At 38.7% G+C, this 21,523-nt stretch overlaps 1 protein-coding gene across 3 annotated transcripts in view; it reads right to left on the bottom strand.

Annotated features, from left to right (window-relative positions):
• GABPA (GA binding protein transcription factor subunit alpha) overlaps positions 1 to 21,523 on the bottom strand; it is a 40,885-nt gene that overhangs the window by 10,200 nt on the left and 9,162 nt on the right. For all 3 annotated transcript variants that reach the window (XM_047874241.1, XM_047874240.1, XM_047874242.1), the window contains exons 3-6: positions 20,513 to 20,657; positions 15,984 to 16,068; positions 12,105 to 12,350; positions 3,710 to 3,904 (exon numbers count right to left, since the gene is read on the bottom strand). In XM_047874241.1, the coding sequence (XP_047730197.1) occupies positions 3,710 to 3,904; positions 12,105 to 12,350; positions 15,984 to 16,068; positions 20,513 to 20,657 (671 nt within the window). The remainder of the gene's footprint in view (positions 1 to 3,709; positions 3,905 to 12,104; positions 12,351 to 15,983; positions 16,069 to 20,512; positions 20,658 to 21,523) is intronic.

Below are 21,523 nucleotides of genomic sequence, written 5' to 3'. Positions count from 1 at the left end.
AGAGAAAGAGAGCGCACAAGCGGGGAAGTGGAAGAGAAAGCGGGGGACAGAGGATCTGAGGGGGGGCTCTGCTCTGACAGCAGTGAGCCCAATGTGGGGCTTGAGCTCACGAACGGCGAAATCATGAACTGAAATCGGACGCTCAACTGCCTGAACCACCCAGGCGCCCCCTATTCTTTATTTCTTAAACAAGAGTTCCTATTTCCCAGTCTCTAACACTTCAACCTATTTAGTGTCCATCATGGATTGGACTCTTTTCTCTTGAAATTGTTCCTACCAGCAATCACCTGTGTACTGAGTGAGTCCTAGAGCCTGGGCACCCAACACAGCGCTACTTAGGGCGCCATGCCAGGGCCTGGTTCCAGGCACACAGAACTGGGAAGCGCTGAGAAACTGAAAAGAAGTCTAAACCCTACCTGTCAGAAGGGAGCTTTCTTTGGGGGTCCTGAGTTTGGGGGATTGTACAATTATATGGGACTGGCCTCGATAGATCTTCGTTCTGATCTTAGCCCTCACTTACTGGCTGTGTGACTTTGGTAAATTATTCAACCAACTTAAACATTAATTTCCTCATGTTTAAATGAGATATCCCCACCTATCACCTCACAAGGAAGGTTGTTATGAGGATTAAAGAAAAATGCTTTCAAATAGCTCAATGCCGAGGGTGCCTGGGTGGCCCAGTTGGTTAAGTGTCTGACTTCGGCTCAGGTCATGATCTCGCAGTTTGTGGGTTCAAGCCCTGCGTCAGGCTCTGTGTAGACAATGCAGAGCCTGCCTGGGACTTTCTCTTCCTCTCAGAGCTCCTCTCTGACTTGTGCTTTCTCTCTCTCAAAATAAATTAATAAACTTAAACAAACAAACAAAAAAGCACAATGCATGAAACAAAGCTTAACTTTCCAGAAACCGAAGATGTTACTATTTCATCCAGATTCCTAGTTCTGAGCATTCTCCTCAAGAACTGTTGTCTCTCTTGAAGAAAAATCCATGCCCCACATTTGTAGAATTCCCCCCAAATTTTATAAAGGCACCTTGAAGAAGCAAAGTGCTACTGAAACAGAAATTGTTCCATTTGTGGCTTAAATGAACACAGATGCCCTAGCCTAAAAAGAGGCAAAAGAAGGGCACCTGGGTGGCTCAGTCAGTTGAGCGTCTGACTCTTGATTTCAGCTCAGGTCATGATCTCACAAGTTCATGAAACTGAGCCCCGCACTGGGCCCTGTGCTGACAGTGTGGAGCCACCTTGGGATTCCCCACCCGCCTCCTACTCCCATGCTCTCTCTCTCTTTCTCTCTCAAAGATAAATAAATAAATATTTAAAAAATATATTAAAAAAAAAAAAAAGAGGCAACACAGGGAGTCACCATCACAAAACCCATGTGTTACCAACCTGTAAGATCAGCTTCTAAGCTCTGAGTCTCAGAATGGAGTTTGGTCTGTCTCCTGGGAACTCTCAAGATTAAGGCACAACACAGAGGAGGTTCTGAAAACTGGGTTCAAGACCACACAGACTACCTATCATATTCCTCTACTGTAGCCCTCAAATCCTGGCCACGTACAAAAGAATCATCCTAAGAGGCAGCGCTCTGGGTGAAATGAATCCATTTCATGAAGAAACTTTAGACACTAAAGATACAAGGCAATTCTTTTTCCTAAAGGAGGTCCTCTGCAAACTGAGAGCTTTGGCTTTGGTGACAGCATTTCAAGAGGCTCTTCAAAAAGCTGTCAGTAATGGAATATTGCTAATTATCCTCACCAGTACAGCAGGACTCGGATGAAGTTTCCAGATGAACTGCAAGAAGGTGGGGGTGAGCCAGGTGGAGAATCTAACATGAATGAAGAAGCAGCTCTGTCTGTGCAGCACTGCTTCTTCCTGAAAGATCACGGAGGATGACTAGATGATCGATGCCGGGTTCCTAAGACATATGCTATAGGCTTCACGCTACAAGACGGGCCAGAGTACCTGACTGTGCTCAGAAAAGTCTGTTCTGGGGAATGAGGCTTGTGAATTACAGAAAATCTGCCAGAAATAGCCTTTACACATCAACCTACCAATCCCCCAATTCAGAACTGGGCATTAGGATCCCAAACCAGATGGGACCTTCCTTGCCAGGACAAAGCAAAGAACCACGGCCAGATAAGCAAGGAATTTGCAAGATACTTTTCTAAGCTGTGGGGCTTTGCTACTTTTGAAAATAACATTCCAGGGCAGAGTTTTTCCGAGGAAGACCCACTCCACTTCAAGGAAATGAATGAACAGATACACGAGATTCCTTTACTCCCCATACCAGGAAAAGTCGCTGAATGAGCTTTAAAGATTTTGGGAAGCACTAGGAGAACCAGACAGCCACAACAAAGTGCTGCCCTCGGGGAGAGAGAAAACCCGCCAATCTGAGAAAAATCAAAACTGCAGTCTAAGCACCGTCATTGTCCTGTCCTAATCTTTAGAGTTCGTATATGAAAACATTTCAGTAAACATGGCTCATATGCTAAAAATCTGAAACAATTCAAGAGTTTTCATTATTTATCTGAAAGGCACGAAGGAGAAAAAAAACCGTGAAATCAAGGACAAAACTTCAACTAGAACATTTAATTTCTTTACCTATTAAGAAAAACTGGAAATAAACCCTGTAAATGTAACGAATGTAGTGAGTCAGTGTCATAGATATGTTTTCCAATATTTAAGAGATTCCATAAAAGAGACAAACTATAATCAGTGAAGGAAAAACCCTGTCTCCAGAGCTCATTTCTTACTCAGCAGTAGAGAATGCACCCCAGGCGGTCAATTACTAGGTAAAATCCCTCCAACCTGAGCTGTTCTTTTACCAGGCACATAACAGAATAATAAACCCTACCAGGTACCTTTATACACCATTACAAAACCAAAGTCAGAGTCTGTCCTGTTCACCCATTCGGAAAAGTATGTGTGTCTGGCTAGCATTTCTGGCCTCTAAACCGGGTGTTAGGGAACAGGTTACTGCTAAAATATTTTAACAGATAGTCACTGTTGGATTAAAGTGGATTAAGAGGGATTAAAATTCAAACAAAATAATTTGCATTTACTTGAGCTTTTTGTTGGTCAGCCAAGTAGTTTCTAATTTCTGTATATAGTCACTTAATCATAATAATAATGTCTGTGGAGCCAACATGGAAACACTTATAACTAGCTGCTTTCGATTCAAGATGGAGGGATGCACACTTACACTTCTTTCTCTTAAGATCCCATTCAATGAAAAGAAATTGTAGAAGATTTAATTCCACTAATGATGAAAAGAAACAGGGACGACATCTGTGGACAATCTTAAATTTCTAGAAGATAAACAGTAAATGAAAGAACTGACGGATGAAATAAAAGTCAATGACTAAAATTTATGAAGAGAGCTAAGTATGCGGCACAGCATCTTAAGAACTGAGATTCTAGTGTTCACCAGCCTGGTTTTGGATCCTGGCCCTGCCACTCCCTAGCCTTGTACCCTGTGGAGCTGTCTAAGCCTCACTTTCCTATCTAAAAAATAGGGAAAGTACGGATCTGTGGCATTAGAAGGATTAAATGAGATAATGCATATAAAGCTCCCAGCACAGCCTTATACAATTAAGTGTTAATTATTATTGCTATTATCAATGACCACAATGCACAACGAAGACAAAATTATAACGAAATAAAATTAAACTGAAGTTACAACGCAAATAGGTAATAACTTAAATTTTATACATTTTCGAAGAAGCTCCAGATGACTCCACAGAATTTCTCCCCGAGGGACTCGCTGAAAAAAATCTTCTTGGTTGAGACTGCATAATTCTCTTCCGGAAATGTTGAGTGTAGTAAGGTCTATATCAGTCATGCTGAATTCCTTCATTACCCAAACCACCCAGTGCAGGACTTGGTCTGTGGACCACTGTATAGGATCTAAAGAGAAAAATATTACCATTAGCCTAGCTCTATCTCGACACTACATGAGTGCACGGTTAATTTGTCAATACGTATAAGTATATATATATACACACATATATATGGAGATAAAATCCAGACAGGCTTTTTTTTCCCCAAGTAAAGTATATAAACTCAAATAAAATTAAAAAAAATTTGTTTAAAGTTTATTTACTTTGAGAGAGAGAGAGGGGTGGGGGCACCGAGAAGGGGCAGAGGGAGGAGAGAGGGAACCCCAAGCAGGCTCCGTGTTGTCAGTGCAGGGCCCAATGCGGGGTTCAATCTCATGAACTGTGAGATCGTGACCTGCCCAAGCTGTGATCCAGAGTCGGATGCTTAACCGACTGAGCCACCTTAGGTGCCCCCAAATAAATTTTAATGATGTATTTTCTCCTCAGCTCCTTTTAAATTTTTCAACCTAAATTTGTAATGACTTCATCTGGTTTTACATCTGTTAGTCTGGAGTTTTACTAAGAAAAACAGTAGAAAATTGCTCTCCAATGGGTCAACTGGAAGAATAAAATATGTGATTACTTTAGAGAGAATGGGGTTAAGTTATTCAAGTTTCAAACATTATTTTGTAGCTGTGTACAATTTGGTGCACTGAAAAAAACCCAAAAAAAATCCATAAGGGGCTTTTGAGGAGCTAGACTTATTCTCCAAACTGTGCACAACATAATCTTTCCTCCCTTTTGTTTCTTGTAAAAAGCTAGTGCTCCTGTATCTCTACCCTTTGGTGGCACTTACAACATGCAAATTGCATGTTTACTCAGCTGTCTTTCCCTGTAACACGTTAAGGTCTTGAATATAAGGGCTGTGTCTTGTAAACCACTGTATCTTCAGCGTTTACCACAATGCCTTATGCATAATTTGTTAAATCTATAAAAAGTAAATACAAATAAATTCATTTTCCTCATCATTTGTTACTATCTAATTGAATTCACAAATGAAAAGGATGGCCAACATATACGAATATTTAATTGTATCCCCGGCATCTAACAGAGTATTTTACCCATATAAATTTAATAAATACTGACTGAATTAATTTTGATACAGATCCTTCTGCATGGAGAAGATGACCTATCCAAATAGCGTTGGTTACGTGCCCTAAGCTGCAGGCTATTCAATAGGAGTAAGTGGGGAAAAAACATTTAGGTACTTATCAAGAGCCAATTTATAGTAAAAAATGAATCAAACATAATAGAGGATTGATAGTCACAGAACTGATTTTTTATTTGATCTTTTCACAAAGAGGTGAAGGGAGGAGGATGGCAGTGAAGTTTTTTAACGTCTCTAAATGCACATGTTAAAAAAATACCACTAAAAGCAACTAGAGAGCAAAACCAAAAATCCAGGTATATTTACAATAAAACGAGGTGACAAGACATCCCCAGGAAAGCCCAAATACACACAGGTGAAGACAAAGCTGTAACAGTCACAGACCTTCATGGTGTCAGTTATCTGTAGAGGAGACAGCAAAGCGGGGAGGAAGCAAAGGGACATGTGACCCATTCTTCATTCTGAGCATGGGAGAATGTAAACACAGCCAGGGAGTTCTTACTGAAAGCATGACAGGCCAAGCCAAAGCAGCAGCTCAACCAGTCCTGCCCAATCCAGTAACAGGTGAGCCCAAAGGTCTGAGGTAAAGGTGAAGGGGCTGGAGGCAGTGTAGCATCTGTGAGCTCTACAAACTGAGCCTGCGGATCACATCCAGGAGAGTGGACCACAATGAGGAGAAACCGGAGGGAATGGGATCGAAATTGAGTAGCATAGGAACACCAAGGAAAAAGAGAGAGGAGGTCCAGATAAAAGTGGAGTAAGGGAACAGGCAGGAACTGAGCAAGCAAGTGGCTCTTTTTTAAAGTTTTATTTATTTAAGTAATCTCTCCAACCAACGTGGGGGCTTGAACACACGACCCCAAGATCAAGAGTCACATGCTCTTCTGACTGAGCCAGCCAGGGGCCCCTACCGGCTCTATTTTTTAATATTAATTGAAAATAACAGATGAAGGAGTTCTGGGAAGTTAGAGAAGCTATCCTGAAACACAACTCCCTTTAAAAGTTCAAGTAACCTCATTTTACAAAAACATGAAGAAAGTGTCAAGATAAAAAAGTTGGGGGAAAATAGAAGTAGTCTGATTTGTTTTCTTAGATAACATTAGGACTTCTGTCCTACATTAGGACTTCTCTCCTACGTTAGGACTTCTTAACATAACTAATTGTCCATGCATATTCGCCTGCTTATTTTCTCTAAGACCCTAGTAAAATTATAGCTAAGGATTTTTTTAAAAGAAGTAAACTCACAGGACCATGAGTGGAAATGACAAATGGATGGGAGATTTTCAACTTATTTTTGAAGACCATAAGCAGAGTGAAAATCCAGTGAAGCAGGAGAAGCTATGACCTAATATATCTTTCAAGGAGAATATAGCAAGAAGAGTTTCTTGCCTGCAGAACCCCCTTATTGGCTCGGGTCATGGTGGCACCAGGTAGCAGAAGAGGTGTACATGGTAAATGAGGGGACTGATTTCTTTCTTTCTTTCTTTTTAATATGAAATTTATTGTCAAACTCGTTTCCATACAACACCCAGTGCTCATCCCAACAGGTGCCCTCCTCAATGCCCATCACCCACCCTCCCCACCCTCCTGCTCTCCATCAACCCTCAGTTTATTCTCGGTTTTTAAGAGTCTCTTGTGGTTTGGCTCCCTCCCTCTCTAACTTTTTACTTTTCCTTCCCCTCCCCCATGGTCTTCTATTAAGTTTCTCAGGATCCACATGAGAGTGAAAACATATGGTGTCTTTGTCCGTATGACTTATTTCACTTAGCATAACGCTCTCCAGTTCCATCCACATTGCTATAAAAGGCCATATTTCATTCTTTCTCATTGCCAAGTAGTATTCCATTGTGTACATAAACCACAATTTCTTTATCCATTCATCAGTTGATGGCCATTTGGGTTCTTTCCCTAATTTGGCTATTGGTGAAAGTGCTGCTATAAACAATGGGGTACAAGTGCCCCTATGCATCAGCACTCCTGTATCCCTTGGGTAAATTCCAAGCAGTGCTATTGCTGGGGAATTAAAAGCAAAAATGAACTATTGGGACCTCATGAAGATAAAAATCTTCTGCACTGCAAAGGACACAATCATCAAAACTAAAAGGCAACTGACGGAATGGGAAAAGATATTTGCAAATGCCATATTGAACAAAGGGCTAGTATCCAAAATCTATAAAGAACTCACCAAACTCCACACCCGAAAAACAAATAATCCAGTGAAGAAATGGGCAGAAGACATGAACAGACACTTCTCTAAAGAAGACATCCAGGGGCGCCTGGGTAGCTCAGTCGGTTAAGCATCTGATTTTGGCTCAGGTCATAATCTCACGGTTCGTGAGTTCAAGCCCCACATTGGGCTCTGTGCTGACAGCTCAGAGCCTGGGTCCTGCTTCAGACTCAGTGTCTCCCTCTCCTTCTGCCCTTCGCCCACTCATGCTCTGCCTCTCTCTGTCTCTCAAAAAAAACATTAAAAAAAACATTTTTTTTAATAAAAAAAAAAATAAAGAAGACATCCAGATGGCCAACAAGCACATGAAAAGATGCTCAACATCGCTCCTCATCAGGGAAATACAAATCAGGGGACTGATTTTAAGTGTATGGTGGTGTCAGAACCTTCAGGGCCTCTCCTTCATTCTCAGGAGCCAACTGAACAGAAGCATCCCTCAACACACATGTCCGTAACCCTTCCCCCACTCCCAGGAACACTTTTAAGATCAGTGACAGACATTAAACAGATCTTGGGAGAACAGATCCCAGTAATAAAAGTCTACAAACTGAAGAGTGAGACCCTCTGCCCTTCCCTTTCCACTTCCACAATGCAGCATTCACATACAAGTCAACCATAAATCCTCACTGCAATGTTCTACCCCTGTTAGGTATTTGGCCAATTCTCCAAGAAAACTTAAAGAAACCCAGGAAAAAGAGCTATACATATTGGCACTTTCAAATCTTTTAATGAAATGACCAATACCCCATTTTACCTGTGTATGGTCAAGAAACCCCTTCCAGAGCTTCAAACTAATTAGCTTAAAGTTATTCACTCTGGGATGCCTGGGTGGCTCAGTCGGTTGAGCATCTGACTTCAGCTCAGGTCATGATCTCAGAGTGCATGAGTTCAAGCCCCACATCTGGCTCACTGTTGTCCGTGCAGAGCATGCTTTGGATGGATACTCTGTCTCCCACTCTCTCTGCCCCTCCCCCGCTGACACGATCTCAAAAATAAGTAAACATTAAAAAAAAGTTAGGGGTGCCTGGGTGGCTCAGTTGGTTGAGCATCCAACTTCTGCTCAGGTCATGATCTTGTGGTTCATGGGTTCAAGCCCCGCATCGGGCTCTGTGCTGACAGCTCAGAGCCTGGAGCCTGCTTTAGATTCTGTCTCCCTCTCTCTTTGCCCCTCTCCCATTCACCTCTGTCTCTCTCTCTCTCTCTCTCTCTCTCTCAAAATTAAACATTAAAAAAAAAGTTATTCACTCAATGAACAGATGAGCAGGAATAATCAGATATTTGAGTCTAAAAACAAACAAAAATAAACAGAAAAATAGAACCCAGAAAAGACAGAAATAATGCCATAACAAAATGGAAAACAAATTTTTACAAACCCCAACACAACAATGAAAATATTCAGAGAGGTAAGAGAAAACATGATATCCATAATACTGAGCTCAGAATACTAAAATCAGCAAACAAATATCAAGAGTCCTTGTAAAGTGAAAGTAACTCTCAGGACAGGTTGTTATATAAAGACAAGAAATTTGGCAAAGTTGTACAGACAGATACAGAAATGACAAGTGGAAGAGTAAAGACACAGAGGATCAGCCCATGAGATTGAACGGGAATTTCAGAAAAAAGAAAAGAAAAACACAGAAGGTAATTATCAAAAGACTAATACAGGAAAATTTCCCAGAACTGAAGGCTACAATTGTCTAGATCAGCAACTGTCCAATAGAAATATAATGCAGGGTACCGTGTAATTTAAAAATTTTCTAACAGCTACATTAAAAAATAAAGAAATTAGGTGAAATTTATTTTAACAATAATTTCATTTAATGAATCCAAATGTTATTTCAGCATGTAATCAACATAAACAATTTTACATTCTTCTCTTTTTGTACCAGGTATTTTACACTTGTAGTACTAAAAAAAATTTTTTTTAATGTTTATTTTTGAGGGAGAGAGAAAGAGAGAGACATGAGCAGAGGGACAGAGAGAGAGGAAGACACAGAATCTGAAGCAGGCTCCAAGCTGTCAGCACAGAGCCTGACATGGGGCTCGAACCTATGAACCATGAGATCATGACCTGAGCTGAAGTCGGATGCTCGACTGACTGAGCCACCCAGGTGCCCCAACACTTGTAATATTTTAAAATGTTAATATTTGACAATTTGGGGAGCCAAAAATGTGACTATCTTTCTTAATTATTCAAACAACTGAAAGAAAAAATAAAAATAAACAAATATAGTCATCTTTTTAACATTCTTATTAAAAAAGGACAAGAATAAATACTTTTAGTCAGTTTGAACATCCCATTTGACCAGACTTCTAACTACTATAAATTCATTAATTTGAGCTTCATCTACAGCTTTTAAATGTGAAATAGTAAACAAAACAAAAACAAAACAGCAGGAAAATAGAGTCCTGGAAAAATCTCAAAGTGAAGGGATTGTACATATATGAACAGGTGGTTCTAAGCTCCTGTCAAGATATAAAACTGATACGTATAAAATGAACTTTAAGGAACTGTCCAATGTGGACCAATATTTCAAAGAGATTTAAAGTAGCTACGACCAGTCAGCCATATTTCAATTTTGCACAGAATTAACAAGCAATTGCAAAATGACTACCCTTACGTGCAGAAAGAAACCTGAAACAATAGTTTCCTAAGAAAACAGTAATTACATTCCTAAAACTTTCCAGTTGCTAATGATTTTAGGAACAAAAAAAAAAAAAACAATGATTTAAAAAAAAATCTTCCTATACCTAAATAAATGTCAAGTGTTTGAAAAGAGCTTTATTCTAAGTAAATAATACCCTTGGTAGGAACTTTGAGTCAAAGTTTATAATCTTGCTCTCTACAATTCATTTTTAAATATTACTCTCCATAAAAGATTCTACTCCTCGGGGGAGAAGGCAAAATGGGTGATGTGCATTGAGGAGAGTACTTCTTGGGATGAGCACAGGGTGTTGTATGTAAGCAATGAATCACGGGAATCTACCCCCAAAACCAAAAGCACACTGTATACACTGTGTGTTAGCTACCTTGACAATAAATTATATTAAAAAAAAAAAAGGATTCTACTTCCCAAAAGGTTCTTGTTGCAAGTCTAGCAAACCATAAAATATTATTTCAAATGTTTTTATGCTCCTTCTTTCCTTCTCAGCATTTCCCCTCTCAGGGGTGACTCAGTAACAAGAAGGTCAAGTACAACATCTATGCTGGCTTCCACACGTCAAAAATAGGTAAGAATACTGTCAACTACACCGTCTCTGAGGAACAGCTTGATCTCCTCCAAACTGGACTTACCTTCTTATGTTGCCAATTAAAAGTCCCTCTCCTGGCTTTCTTCATCTACCCTTTTCCGGCTAGTGCCATATCATTTTATCTACAAATACTCAGCTTATCAACAACTCTTGAAGCTTCAATAATATTTACTTATTCTCTCAACACTCTTCCCATTTGCCCTCCCCATCAAAGGTTAATATTCAGTTTTTTCCATTTCCATGTCTATTTATTTCCTGTAACTCATCTTTAACTCTACAGTTACTTTTTTCTAAACCTACCAATAAACCTCTGATCACCAAATTTAACAGATACTACTCAGTTGGCATTTTTTTACTTTGCTGGCAGTGTGGAGATTCTTGCCCATCTAAAACTCTTTCTCAATTTCAGTCACTATATACATTTCTTGTTTTCCTTCTATGTCTTCAGCCATTCTGTGTCTCCCTTCTTTTCTCCTCAAGCTGAAATTCTGACAAGCTCCAGGAACCAGTCTTTAACACTGTGTTCCTTTCCATTTTCTCTCTCTCCATCAGAGACTGCATATACTCTATGGCTTCAATATAAATTCAACACAGTGGAGTCCCAGAAAACATCTTTATCTCCAGTCCAAATCTTGTATACCTGAAAATACTTTCTGGTTACCTTTAGTTAAGTAGGTACTATTCAAAAGTAGAACCACTTTCCCTTGAAAAAAATCTTCCCAATACCAGACTTCCCCAACTCTCCCACTTAAGCTCCGGAGGGCATGGACTATCTTTCTTATGCACCATCAAAAGCCCAGCATTTAACATGATGCCTGGCATATGTAGTTCACTAAACATGTAATGAAAATGTCACCAATTCTCATCAATATCATGATTACCCTATATGCACCCAAGCTTGAGAAGTTGCATCAGTACTTGAATCTCTCCTCTCTACCCTCACACAATCCATGAGTCAGCTGCTCAGCCCCATCACTATTTTCATTCATTTCTTTCCCCAGAAATTATCAAGTTTAAGCTGACCTAGACATTATCACCTAGCCACAACTCAACTATAACATGCCTCTGTTTTCCCTTCATTCGGTCTCTATGTGCACCAACATATGCCATGCACTCCCACCACGCGGTCACGTCCATCAATCAAAACAGTTCTATACTGTTGAGAGTTAACTCCACCAAACCTCACTACTCCTGAATACTCACTCCCATGTCTAACTTTTGCACATGTGTTTCCTGTCTGGTCTGCCCTTCTCTGTCCATCAGTTTCTTTGTCTGTAATAAACCTTTTCCCAGTTTCCACACAGGCCACTGTGATCCCTTGAGACTGTGACAGCATATTCCCTTTATATATGTAAGTTACAGCTTAAAAGCATGCTACCTTTTATGGCAACGATTTCCTTTCACTTAGCTTCTCTGTCTTCAACTACATTATGAACACCTTGAAGGCAGATTTTTTTTATTTCTTTGTATTCCCAACATCTGCAAAAATATTTGTCCAAAGGGGATAAAAAAAATAAGGAAAACGATATTCTTCCTAAATATTCTACATTTAAAATAGATTATAACTTACTCACCCTAGTATCTTCTATGTCAAGCTTAATTCCTATTATACTACTAGCACATAATTAAGTATTTTATTACCATAAGGTATCCCGAGGCGTTCTTGCTCTTTCCTGTAACCTTCCAGTGCGGCAGCCCATCTTGTCACTTGTTCTGAGGTTTCATCTGAAATAGTTGTGATGTGTTTTGTGCCATCAAGAGTTATTACTTGAGCTTCTTCAACAAGATGTGCTTCTGCTTCAGCATGGTGGGCATCTGGATCAATAACTACTTCAACTGTTTCCGCAGGTTTAACAATTTCAAGGATGTTTAGCTTAGGCTCAATTCCTTAAGAATGAATTAAAAAAAAAGTAAATTCAAATGGATGCATAAAAGTCACTAAACAGTCATTAGCTTAGTTTATGCGCTCCCAAATGGTAGAGCAAATACTCCCTTGTAGACATAAATACAATTATTCAATGGAACTTTAGTAGATAACAGTATTGTGTCAAGATTAATTTCCTGATTTTGATAATTGTAATGTCATACAAAAGAATTCCTTGTTTTCAGAAAACACATACACTGATGTATTTAGGGACAGAAAAAGATCATGTATGCAACACGTATTCTTTTTTTTATGTTTGTTTATTTATTTATTTTTAAATGTTTATTTATTTTTGAGAGAGGGAAACAGAGTGTGAGTGAGGGAGGGACAGAGAGAGAGAGAGACACAGAATCCGAGGCATGCTCCAGGCTCTGAGCTGTCAGCACAGAGCCTGACGTGGGGCTCGAACTGATGAACAGTGAGATCATGACCTGAGCTGAAGTCAGACACCAAATGACTCAGCCACCCAGGCACCCCACGTTTATATATTTTTGAGAGACAGAGACAGAGCGTGAGTAGGCGAGGGGCACAGAGAGAGGGCAACACAGAATCCGAAGCAGCCTCCATGCTCTGAGATGTCAGCACAGAGCCTGACATGGGGCTTAAACTCATGAGCTGTGAGATCAGACTTAAGCTGAAGTTGGATGCTTAAATGACTGAGCCACCCAGGCACCCCCTGCAACTTATTCTTAAACAGGGCAAAAAAGATAACAAGGGGACAGGTGGACGGAGAACAAAGCAAATGAAATAAAAGTTAACATTTGGGGAATCTAGGTAAAGGACATCCAAGAATTCTTTTACTCCTCTTGTAACATTTTTGTTTTTTATTTTTTTTTAATGTTTATTTTCAAGAGAGAGAGAAAGAGAGAGAGAGGGGCAGGGAGGGAGGACCGGGGGAGGGGCAAGAGAGAGGGACACACAGAATCCGAAAGCAGGCTCCAGGCTCTGAGCTGACAGCACAGAGCCCTACGTGGGGCTCGATCACAGGAACCACATGATCATGTTCTGAGCTGAAATCTAACGCTTACCTGACTGAGCCACCCAGGCACCCCTGCAACTTTTCTACTAAGTCTTAGATAATTTAACACCATCACCACCACCACTACTACCACCACACGCACAGCTACTTATAAACATTTATTAGAAAGAAAAAGTACCAATATGGATTAGAAAATAAAAACTAGACTAGGGAGAATATAAAGGAGTAGCTACTCACCTGCGGAATTTGTAGAAGTCCTTCTAAGCAAATTAAGATTATTGACTGACTTTCTTTTAAAAATTTTTTTATGTTTATTTTTGAGAGAGAGAGAGAGACAGAGCACAAGCATGGGAGGAGCAGAGAGGGAGACACAGAATCCGAAGCAGGCTCCAGACTCTGAGCCGTCAGCAAAGAGCCTGATGCAGGGCTCGAACTCACACACCGTGAGATCATGACCTGAGCTGAAGTCGGACACTTAACTGACTGAGCCACCCAGGCGCCCCTGACTGCTCTTCTTTTCAAGGGTCAAAGTACATGTGTTAAAAATGAATTGGCACTGAGTTTGCTGAATACACATTAACTTCTGATTTCCATTTTCTATTGAATAAAAAAAAAACACCCCAAATTCTTAAGATATTCAAAACAGAATAAACGAGGCCTTTATAAAATCATCTTAGATACTTCTGTTATGATGACAGCTCTAAGAAACTATCATATTACTTAACAGCTACTGTTTGGTCATTGCGTCTGTTACAATCTATATCAAATTTAATCAAAGTATATTTGAAAGAAAAAACAAAAGTCAACTTTAAAGTTGAAAACCTTGAAACCTCTTTGAAAACCAACTCTATAATAAACTGTGTTGCTTATCATTCATTTTCTGATACAAAGATAAGTCAGTTTTCAAATATACATGAGAAAAAGAACTAGAATTTTTGAAAAAAAATTTCCTAAAATTAATCTCTAATCCTCCATTCAAATTTCATCAAGTCAACTCTCCCTACACTTGCAAGAAGTCACTAGGCTTTTAAAGAAAACAAAGAATTTTTGGGAATGCAAGCTGGTGCAGCCACTCTGGAAAATAGTATGGGGGTTCTTCAGAAAAATAAAAATAGAACTACCCTACGACCCAGCAATTGCACTACTAGGCATTTATCCAAGGGATACAGGTATGCTGTTTCGAAGGGACACATGCACCCCCTTGTTTATAGCAGCACTATCAACAATAGCCAAAGTATGGAAAGAGCCCAAATGTCCATCGATGGATGAATGGATAAAGAAGATGTGGTGTGTATATATATATATGTACACACACACACACACACACACACACACACACACACACACACACAATGGAGTATTACTTGGCAATCAAAAAGAATGAATTCTTACCATTTGCAACTACGTGGATGGAACCAGAGGGTATTATGCTAAGTGAAATTAGTCAGTCAGAGAAAGACAAAAATCATATGACTTCACTCATATGAAGACTTTAAGAAACAAAATAGATGAACATAAGGGAAGGGAAACAAAAATCATATAAAAACAGGGAGGGGGACAAAACAGAAGAGACTCATAAATATGGAGAACAAACTGAGCATTGCTGGAGGGGTTGTGGGAGGGGGGATGGGTTAAATGGGTAGGGGGCATTAAGGAATTTACTCTTGAAATCATTGCTTCACTATATGCTAACTAATTTGGATGTGAATTTTAAAAAATAAAAAATGAAACAAGTTAAAAAAAAAAAAGAAGAAAACAAAGATTTTCTTTCTTATTGCCAACGATGGTCATTCTGGGGGAAATTGTAGATCAGGAGATAGCTACCATTTTCATAGTTTGAGAATACTTTGATCTGTGAAATGCGATTATAAGCAATACATTATGTTCAAACATTTAAATTAGTCTAAAACTGTGGTCAGAACTCCCAACAAGCCACATTTTTAAAAACCAAAATTCAACCTACCCAAAATGGTTTCCTAATTTTCTAACTTTTGTACTTAAACAAGATTAGTAAAATACTGTGATGGATATAGGTGACTGAGTCACTCTATATCTTGTGCAAATTCCTCTCTCTGTGCTAAACTGTAGAGACTAGATTTCCTTGGAGCTAGGGTTCCAGTTGGGATTCAGGTTGTAGAATCACTGGCATAAGCCTGCTATTAGGAAGTGAGTAAAGAAGGGACAAGCAGGCATATGACAGCCACGTTTTTGGCTAATGTGGATCACTGTGGGGGCAGCATGGTTCTAAGCTGACAGCTATAGTAGTGGATTTTAGATCTGGAATTTTCCAGATCATGGCAGGGCAACAGCTTCCTTGGCAATCCAGTTCTGCAGTGTGGCTAAACTGTTCTGAGAAAGTCAACCAGAACGTGTATTTCCACCTTTCTCTACTTTACAATATATTCTTCTCCAAGTAAACTAGTAGAATATGTTATACTATCTACCTCACCCTGACAGATATAATAATTAAACCAAAGACAGGAATATGTGACTACAACATCACATAAAGTAATTCAGACAACCACCTAAAACACCTAAAACTTGTAAAACTGAGTTCTCTCATATTTAAAAAAAACACAAACTAGACTTTAAAGTAACAACATTAAAAGCAGCTTACCTTGGTAAGAAATTACCTGTACACTGAGTTGTACAGTTCCATCTGTCTTTACTCCTTGGTCAAACAAACTTCGTTCTGGATCCAGCTAAACATGGGAAAATGATAAAGGCAAATTTTAGTTCAGTCATCTGGTTTAATATAAATGGATGTACCAAACAGGACTTAATTACTGAGGCATACTAATGGAATTATAAGAACACATCTAATTATCCAAGTTGTCATATCACTTATTCTTTGTCGAAATTAAAAATATTTTAACCACCATGGTAGTAATTAAAGACAACATAAATTAACCAAATTTATTTGAGGTGGTGGTTTTCTCTAGCTCTGGAGGTTAGGATTTTAAATAATGTCAAAAGGCATTATTACTGTTTATTCTGCATATATATTTAAAGTAGAAGATAATGCAATTTTCCTGTCATAAATAAAGAAGGGTGTTTAATTAGTGGGGAGATTTATATAAATCTATTAACATAATTTTTGCCAAGTCCCCCGAATTACCAATGCCACACATTTAAGATCAAGGTTAACTCTAAATCTCTGGCAATACAGTTAATAAAGTTAAAGGACTTATGAGCTCACACCTGACCTAGCTTTGATATCTTCCGCAATAAGTCTATATCCTTTCAGTATTAGTGCTTTTATCCTTCACCTCGCCTAACAGTCAATGCATTTCACACAATGGGAAATTGATGACAAAATGTAAGGTTCTGCCTTCCAGACATTCTGTCACCATTTTAAAAGCACACTAGCACTATAATTATCTTGAATAATGTATACATCTGTGTGTCTGCATTCCCCGCAGCTGGAGGCACAAAGCTCCTCCCATTCCCCTTCCCAAGAATTCAGTCAATGCTGTAGTCATGGTACAAACACATTTTCTAATATTAAAAAAGCAGTCATACAAATAAAACCTAAAATCTTAAATGACTTTAGGTCTAAATGCGAACACAGACAAAACACTCTGTATAATCCTGCAGAAAGACAGGGCAAACATGGTAGTTTCACTCCTTAAAAGAAGTCTCTCTGCTTAACGCTCTGTTAAAAACTCTCCCGATACCCAGATTCCTCCTCTCTGAGGTAGGCACGGGTACGATCCAGTAGAAGCTACAGCATGTGGAACTCTGACAGTGAACTCTCACACAGTACTGTATATCCTAGCTAGTTCACATACTCCTCAAAGGAGCATAACTCTGCCACTCCCCATCAGTGTTCAAGTCGACATTCATCTGAAAATACAAAAGCATCACCACAAGCAGCAAGCATTCTGACTCCAGATGCATGTGGTTAATTGTTATGAAGATGAGAAGATGCTATCCTCACATTCTTTTTAAGAGAGAAAGGGAGACAGGGAGGACTGCAAAAGGCTTTAGATACTACGGTAGCTCTGAATTCTGTGATACTATGAATGATGCATATTTCCAGTATTATTCAACTAATATTTACTGAGAACTTATGATACTTTTGGTACTTTGCAGGTAATACTTTCATTTTGGTTAGGTCAGGTATGATTAAAAAAAAAAAACAATAAATGTTAGAGCTGAAAGACAAGAGATCAAGTCCAGATTCCCCTTTATTTTAGAGGTAAAGCCCAGTGACACTAAGTTAATACAAACTTTTTTAAAAGTCTGCCTTAGGGGCGCCTGGGGTGGCTCAGTCGGTTAAGCGTCCGACTTCAGCTCAGGTCACAATCTCAAGGACGGTGAGTTCGAGCCCCGCGTCGGGCTCTGGGCTGACGGCTCAGAGTCTGGAGCCTGCTTCCGGTTCTGTGTCTCCCTCTCTCTCTGCCCCTCCCCCGTTCATGCTCTGTCTCTGTCTCAAAAATAAATAAACATTAAAAAAAAAAAAGTCTGCCTTAAACAAGTAAAGAGTTTGGAGTCACATAGGCCTGTGCTCAAATTCCAATGTACCTCTTTGTAGCTATGCATTGGGCAAATTTTTAACTTCTTTAAATTTCAGTTTCTACATCTGTAGAATGTAATTAAGAATATGCTGATTTGGGGGCTACTAGATGGCTAGTTGGTTGAACATCTGATGCTTGATTTTGACTCAGGTCATGATCCTAGGGTCATGGGATCGACACCTGTGATGGGTTCTGTGTTGAGTATGGAGCTTGCTTAAGGTTCTCTCTCTCTCCCCAACTCTGTCCCTCTCCTTACCCCTGCTCTCTCTAAAATTAAAAAAAAAAAAAAAATGCTGATTTCAAAAACTGATGTGAATGTTAAATGATATAATGTAGCAGTGTCCTGCAATTATTATTTTTTAAAGTTTATTTATTTTGAGAGAGACATTTTTGATATTTAAGTCTTCTCTTGGAGAGAGAATAAATTAGCACAGTCTTTTTGGAAGGTAATCTGGTATTTAGTGTCTACTAATATTGAATGTGAAATACCTAGTAGCTCACCTCAACAAATTGTTATAAATTGACACAGAGACACCAAGAATAGGGAAGAGGCAGAGAGAGAAGAAGAAAAAGAGAATCCCAAGCAGGCTCCATGCTGTCGGCACAGAGCCCAAAGTGAGGTTCAATCCCATGATCTTCCACAACTGCGAGATCATGACCTGAGCCAAAATCAAGAGTTGGGTGACTAACCAACTGAGCCACCCAGACACCCCTGCAATTATGTTTTCATTCAAGGTAAACTGCCCATACAGTTCCATTTCACCAATTTTTAACGGCTGTCTTAAATGCCAATCTACAGAAGTTATTTATCTAAGCCTGTTTTTGGAACATTTGAGTTATTTTCAGTTTCTGCACAACAATGCAATGAATATCTCAGATGTTCACCTAGGTGAGGATTTCTGTAAGAACAATTTATTGAGGTGAGCTACTTGGTATTTCACATTCAATATTAATAGACACTGAATGCCAGACTACCTTCCAAAAAGACTGTGCTAATTTATTCTCTCCAAAAGAAGAAAAGACTTAAATGTCAAAAATTCTAATATTATTAGACTCACATACATTCTCTAATTCTGGAAGAGCAAGATCCTTGTCCCTTTCAACATTCACTAGATTTACTGAAAGGAAAAGATAAAAGTATGGTTGAGTGGCAAGTGAAATGCACAAATTTCATCTAAACATTTCAACTTATTCTACATCAAAATATTATTTAAAAATAATAGACAGGGGCGCCTGGGTGGTTCAGATGGTGGAGCATCAGATTCTTGGTTTCGGTTCAGGTCATGATCCTACGGTTCATGAGTTTGAGCCCCACATCGGGCTCTGCACTGACAATGCAGAGCCTGTTTGGCATTCTCTCTCTCTTCCCCTCCCATGCACTCTCTCTCAAAATAATAAACTTAAAAAAAAAAAATAGACATACGATGATTTGAATTTCTAAAAAACTAAGGTAAAAGTCCTACAACACATGGAGTACCTACGTCATGAGGCAAACAAAGGGGAGAAGAGATTAAACAAACCAAATAATCCCAAAAAGGACACCATTTGTATTCATATAAATTAGCATACAAAAACAGTATAAAACTCTAATACTTACTCTTATATTCAAGGAAGGTCTGGAGAAACTATTTGAGCAATTCTATCTAAGCCACTACCTTTTATACATGAAAATACTACCTTTCTTGAAAGAATACCATAAAATACGACTATGAATATGCTGAAAACATAATGCACTGTTAAAATACTACCACAGGTAAAATCCTATTGCAATAAACTCTAAGAAATATATACACTGGTACTTAAGTTCTTATCCGAAATGCATTGCTGGAGCAAATAAATATGGAAAGGAATATAAAAATCATTTAGGCAATTTTTTCCTTTTTGAAGATAAGGAAACTAATGCACAAAGAAGCTAAAAGTTAGTTAGAAACAGGATGTGAGGAGGGCACACTGCAGGTTCCAACGTCAACGTGCTTCTCACTACTTTATGTTTAGGCTTTGATTCACGTGTATTTGAACTTATTTTATATTTGTAAAGTAAAAAGCAAATGTTTCGTTTAGTACTCAATCTTTTTTTTTTTAACTTTTTTTTTTTTCAACGTTTTTTATTTATTTTTGGGACAGAGAGAGACAGAGCATGAACGGGGGAGGGGCAGAGAGAGAGGGAGACACAGAATCGGAAACAGGCTCCAGGCTCTGAGCCATCAGCCCAGAGCGTGACGCGGGGCTCGAACTCACGGACCGCGAGATCGTGACCTGGCTGAACTCGGACGCTTAACCGACTGCGCCACCCAGGCGCCCCTCGTACTCAATCTTTTAAATGCAATTTTGAATGGAGAGAATTTTGCTGGAATAACTTTTACTCCTAAATGCTTAAATTTTGTAAAACAGGTCAAATTTAGTTATAATGACTATAGCTGTACAGATAAAAGGCTAACAAGAAAACATTTCTGGGACGCCTGGCTGGCTCAGGTTGGTAGATCATCCAACTATTGATCTGGGGGTTCTAAGTTTGAGCCCCACCTGGGGTGTAACGATTACTTAAAAAAAAAAAAAATTCTAATGCAGACTTAAATGCTGAAACATAAATCTAAAAAAAAAAAAAAAACCAAAACTTTTTTTTTACCTGGATATCTTGCAGGCAAATTTCATGAGCATCCAAAGAACACTGTAGTCTTGGTTCTAGTAGTTTCTTTAAATTGCCTATTGGCTCATTGATGTCTATAGCCTGGCTTACACATTCAGCCGGAGTGTAGGTTTGTTCTACAATGCTAAATGTTAAAGGATATAATTGTTAACATTTTTACCCTGGATATTAAAGTAACAATACGCTCAAACCAAAACTCAATATCAAAACACATTTCTGGTCTTTGAAACTCATTTCTGCATAGACACTATTCATAGTGGTAGGCTTGTCACCAACTAGTGTTGCCAAATTGAATACTGAATTGCAGAGAAATGTGAGCTTGAAATGTGAAGATACAGTCTTGCAGACATATCTCTCTAGGTATATAAATGTCCATATGTGTGTATACATATAGAAATACTACATATACAATATTTACAGGGAAATGTTTGCATTATGTTACATTTTCAAGTCATTTTGAAAAATTTTAGGCCCAGAATGGAAGGTAAAAGTCTCCCTAAAATTTGTATGCCATCTTTACTAATTTCCTTTCCCAACATAAATGTAAATAATAAGGCATGAAAATGTAAGTTACATAAAATACTTCTGATTTAACTTAATCTGAGAACTACTGGTTATAATCAGCATAATTCCACATTAAAAAAATTATATTCCTGCTTTAAAGCTTTCTGAGGCTCTTCCGTATTGTTATTTCATACTTTGAATTTTATGAAATCGTAAGTTCCATGAGAGTAAAATCTTGGCAAACAATTCTACATACTTTTTCAAATCCTTATATGGTGTTGAATAGAAGACACACATCAAATAATTTCTGCTAAATTAGTGAATCTGGAGTTCAACTAAGTTTCACAGCATGTTTAATATGATTTGAATCTTATTTGCATCATGTATTTAAAAATTTGTCCAGTTCCATTTTCACATAAATTCCAAGTATAATGTGATATATGCATGATATTCCTAAATATCACTTACTAGTGTACATAACCCGAA

This window comes from Prionailurus viverrinus, chromosome C2, assembly GCF_022837055.1.
Source record: "Prionailurus viverrinus isolate Anna chromosome C2, UM_Priviv_1.0, whole genome shotgun sequence".
NCBI lineage: Eukaryota > Metazoa > Chordata > Mammalia > Carnivora > Felidae > Prionailurus > Prionailurus viverrinus.
This window is presented reverse-complemented; position numbering and strand designations above follow the sequence as displayed.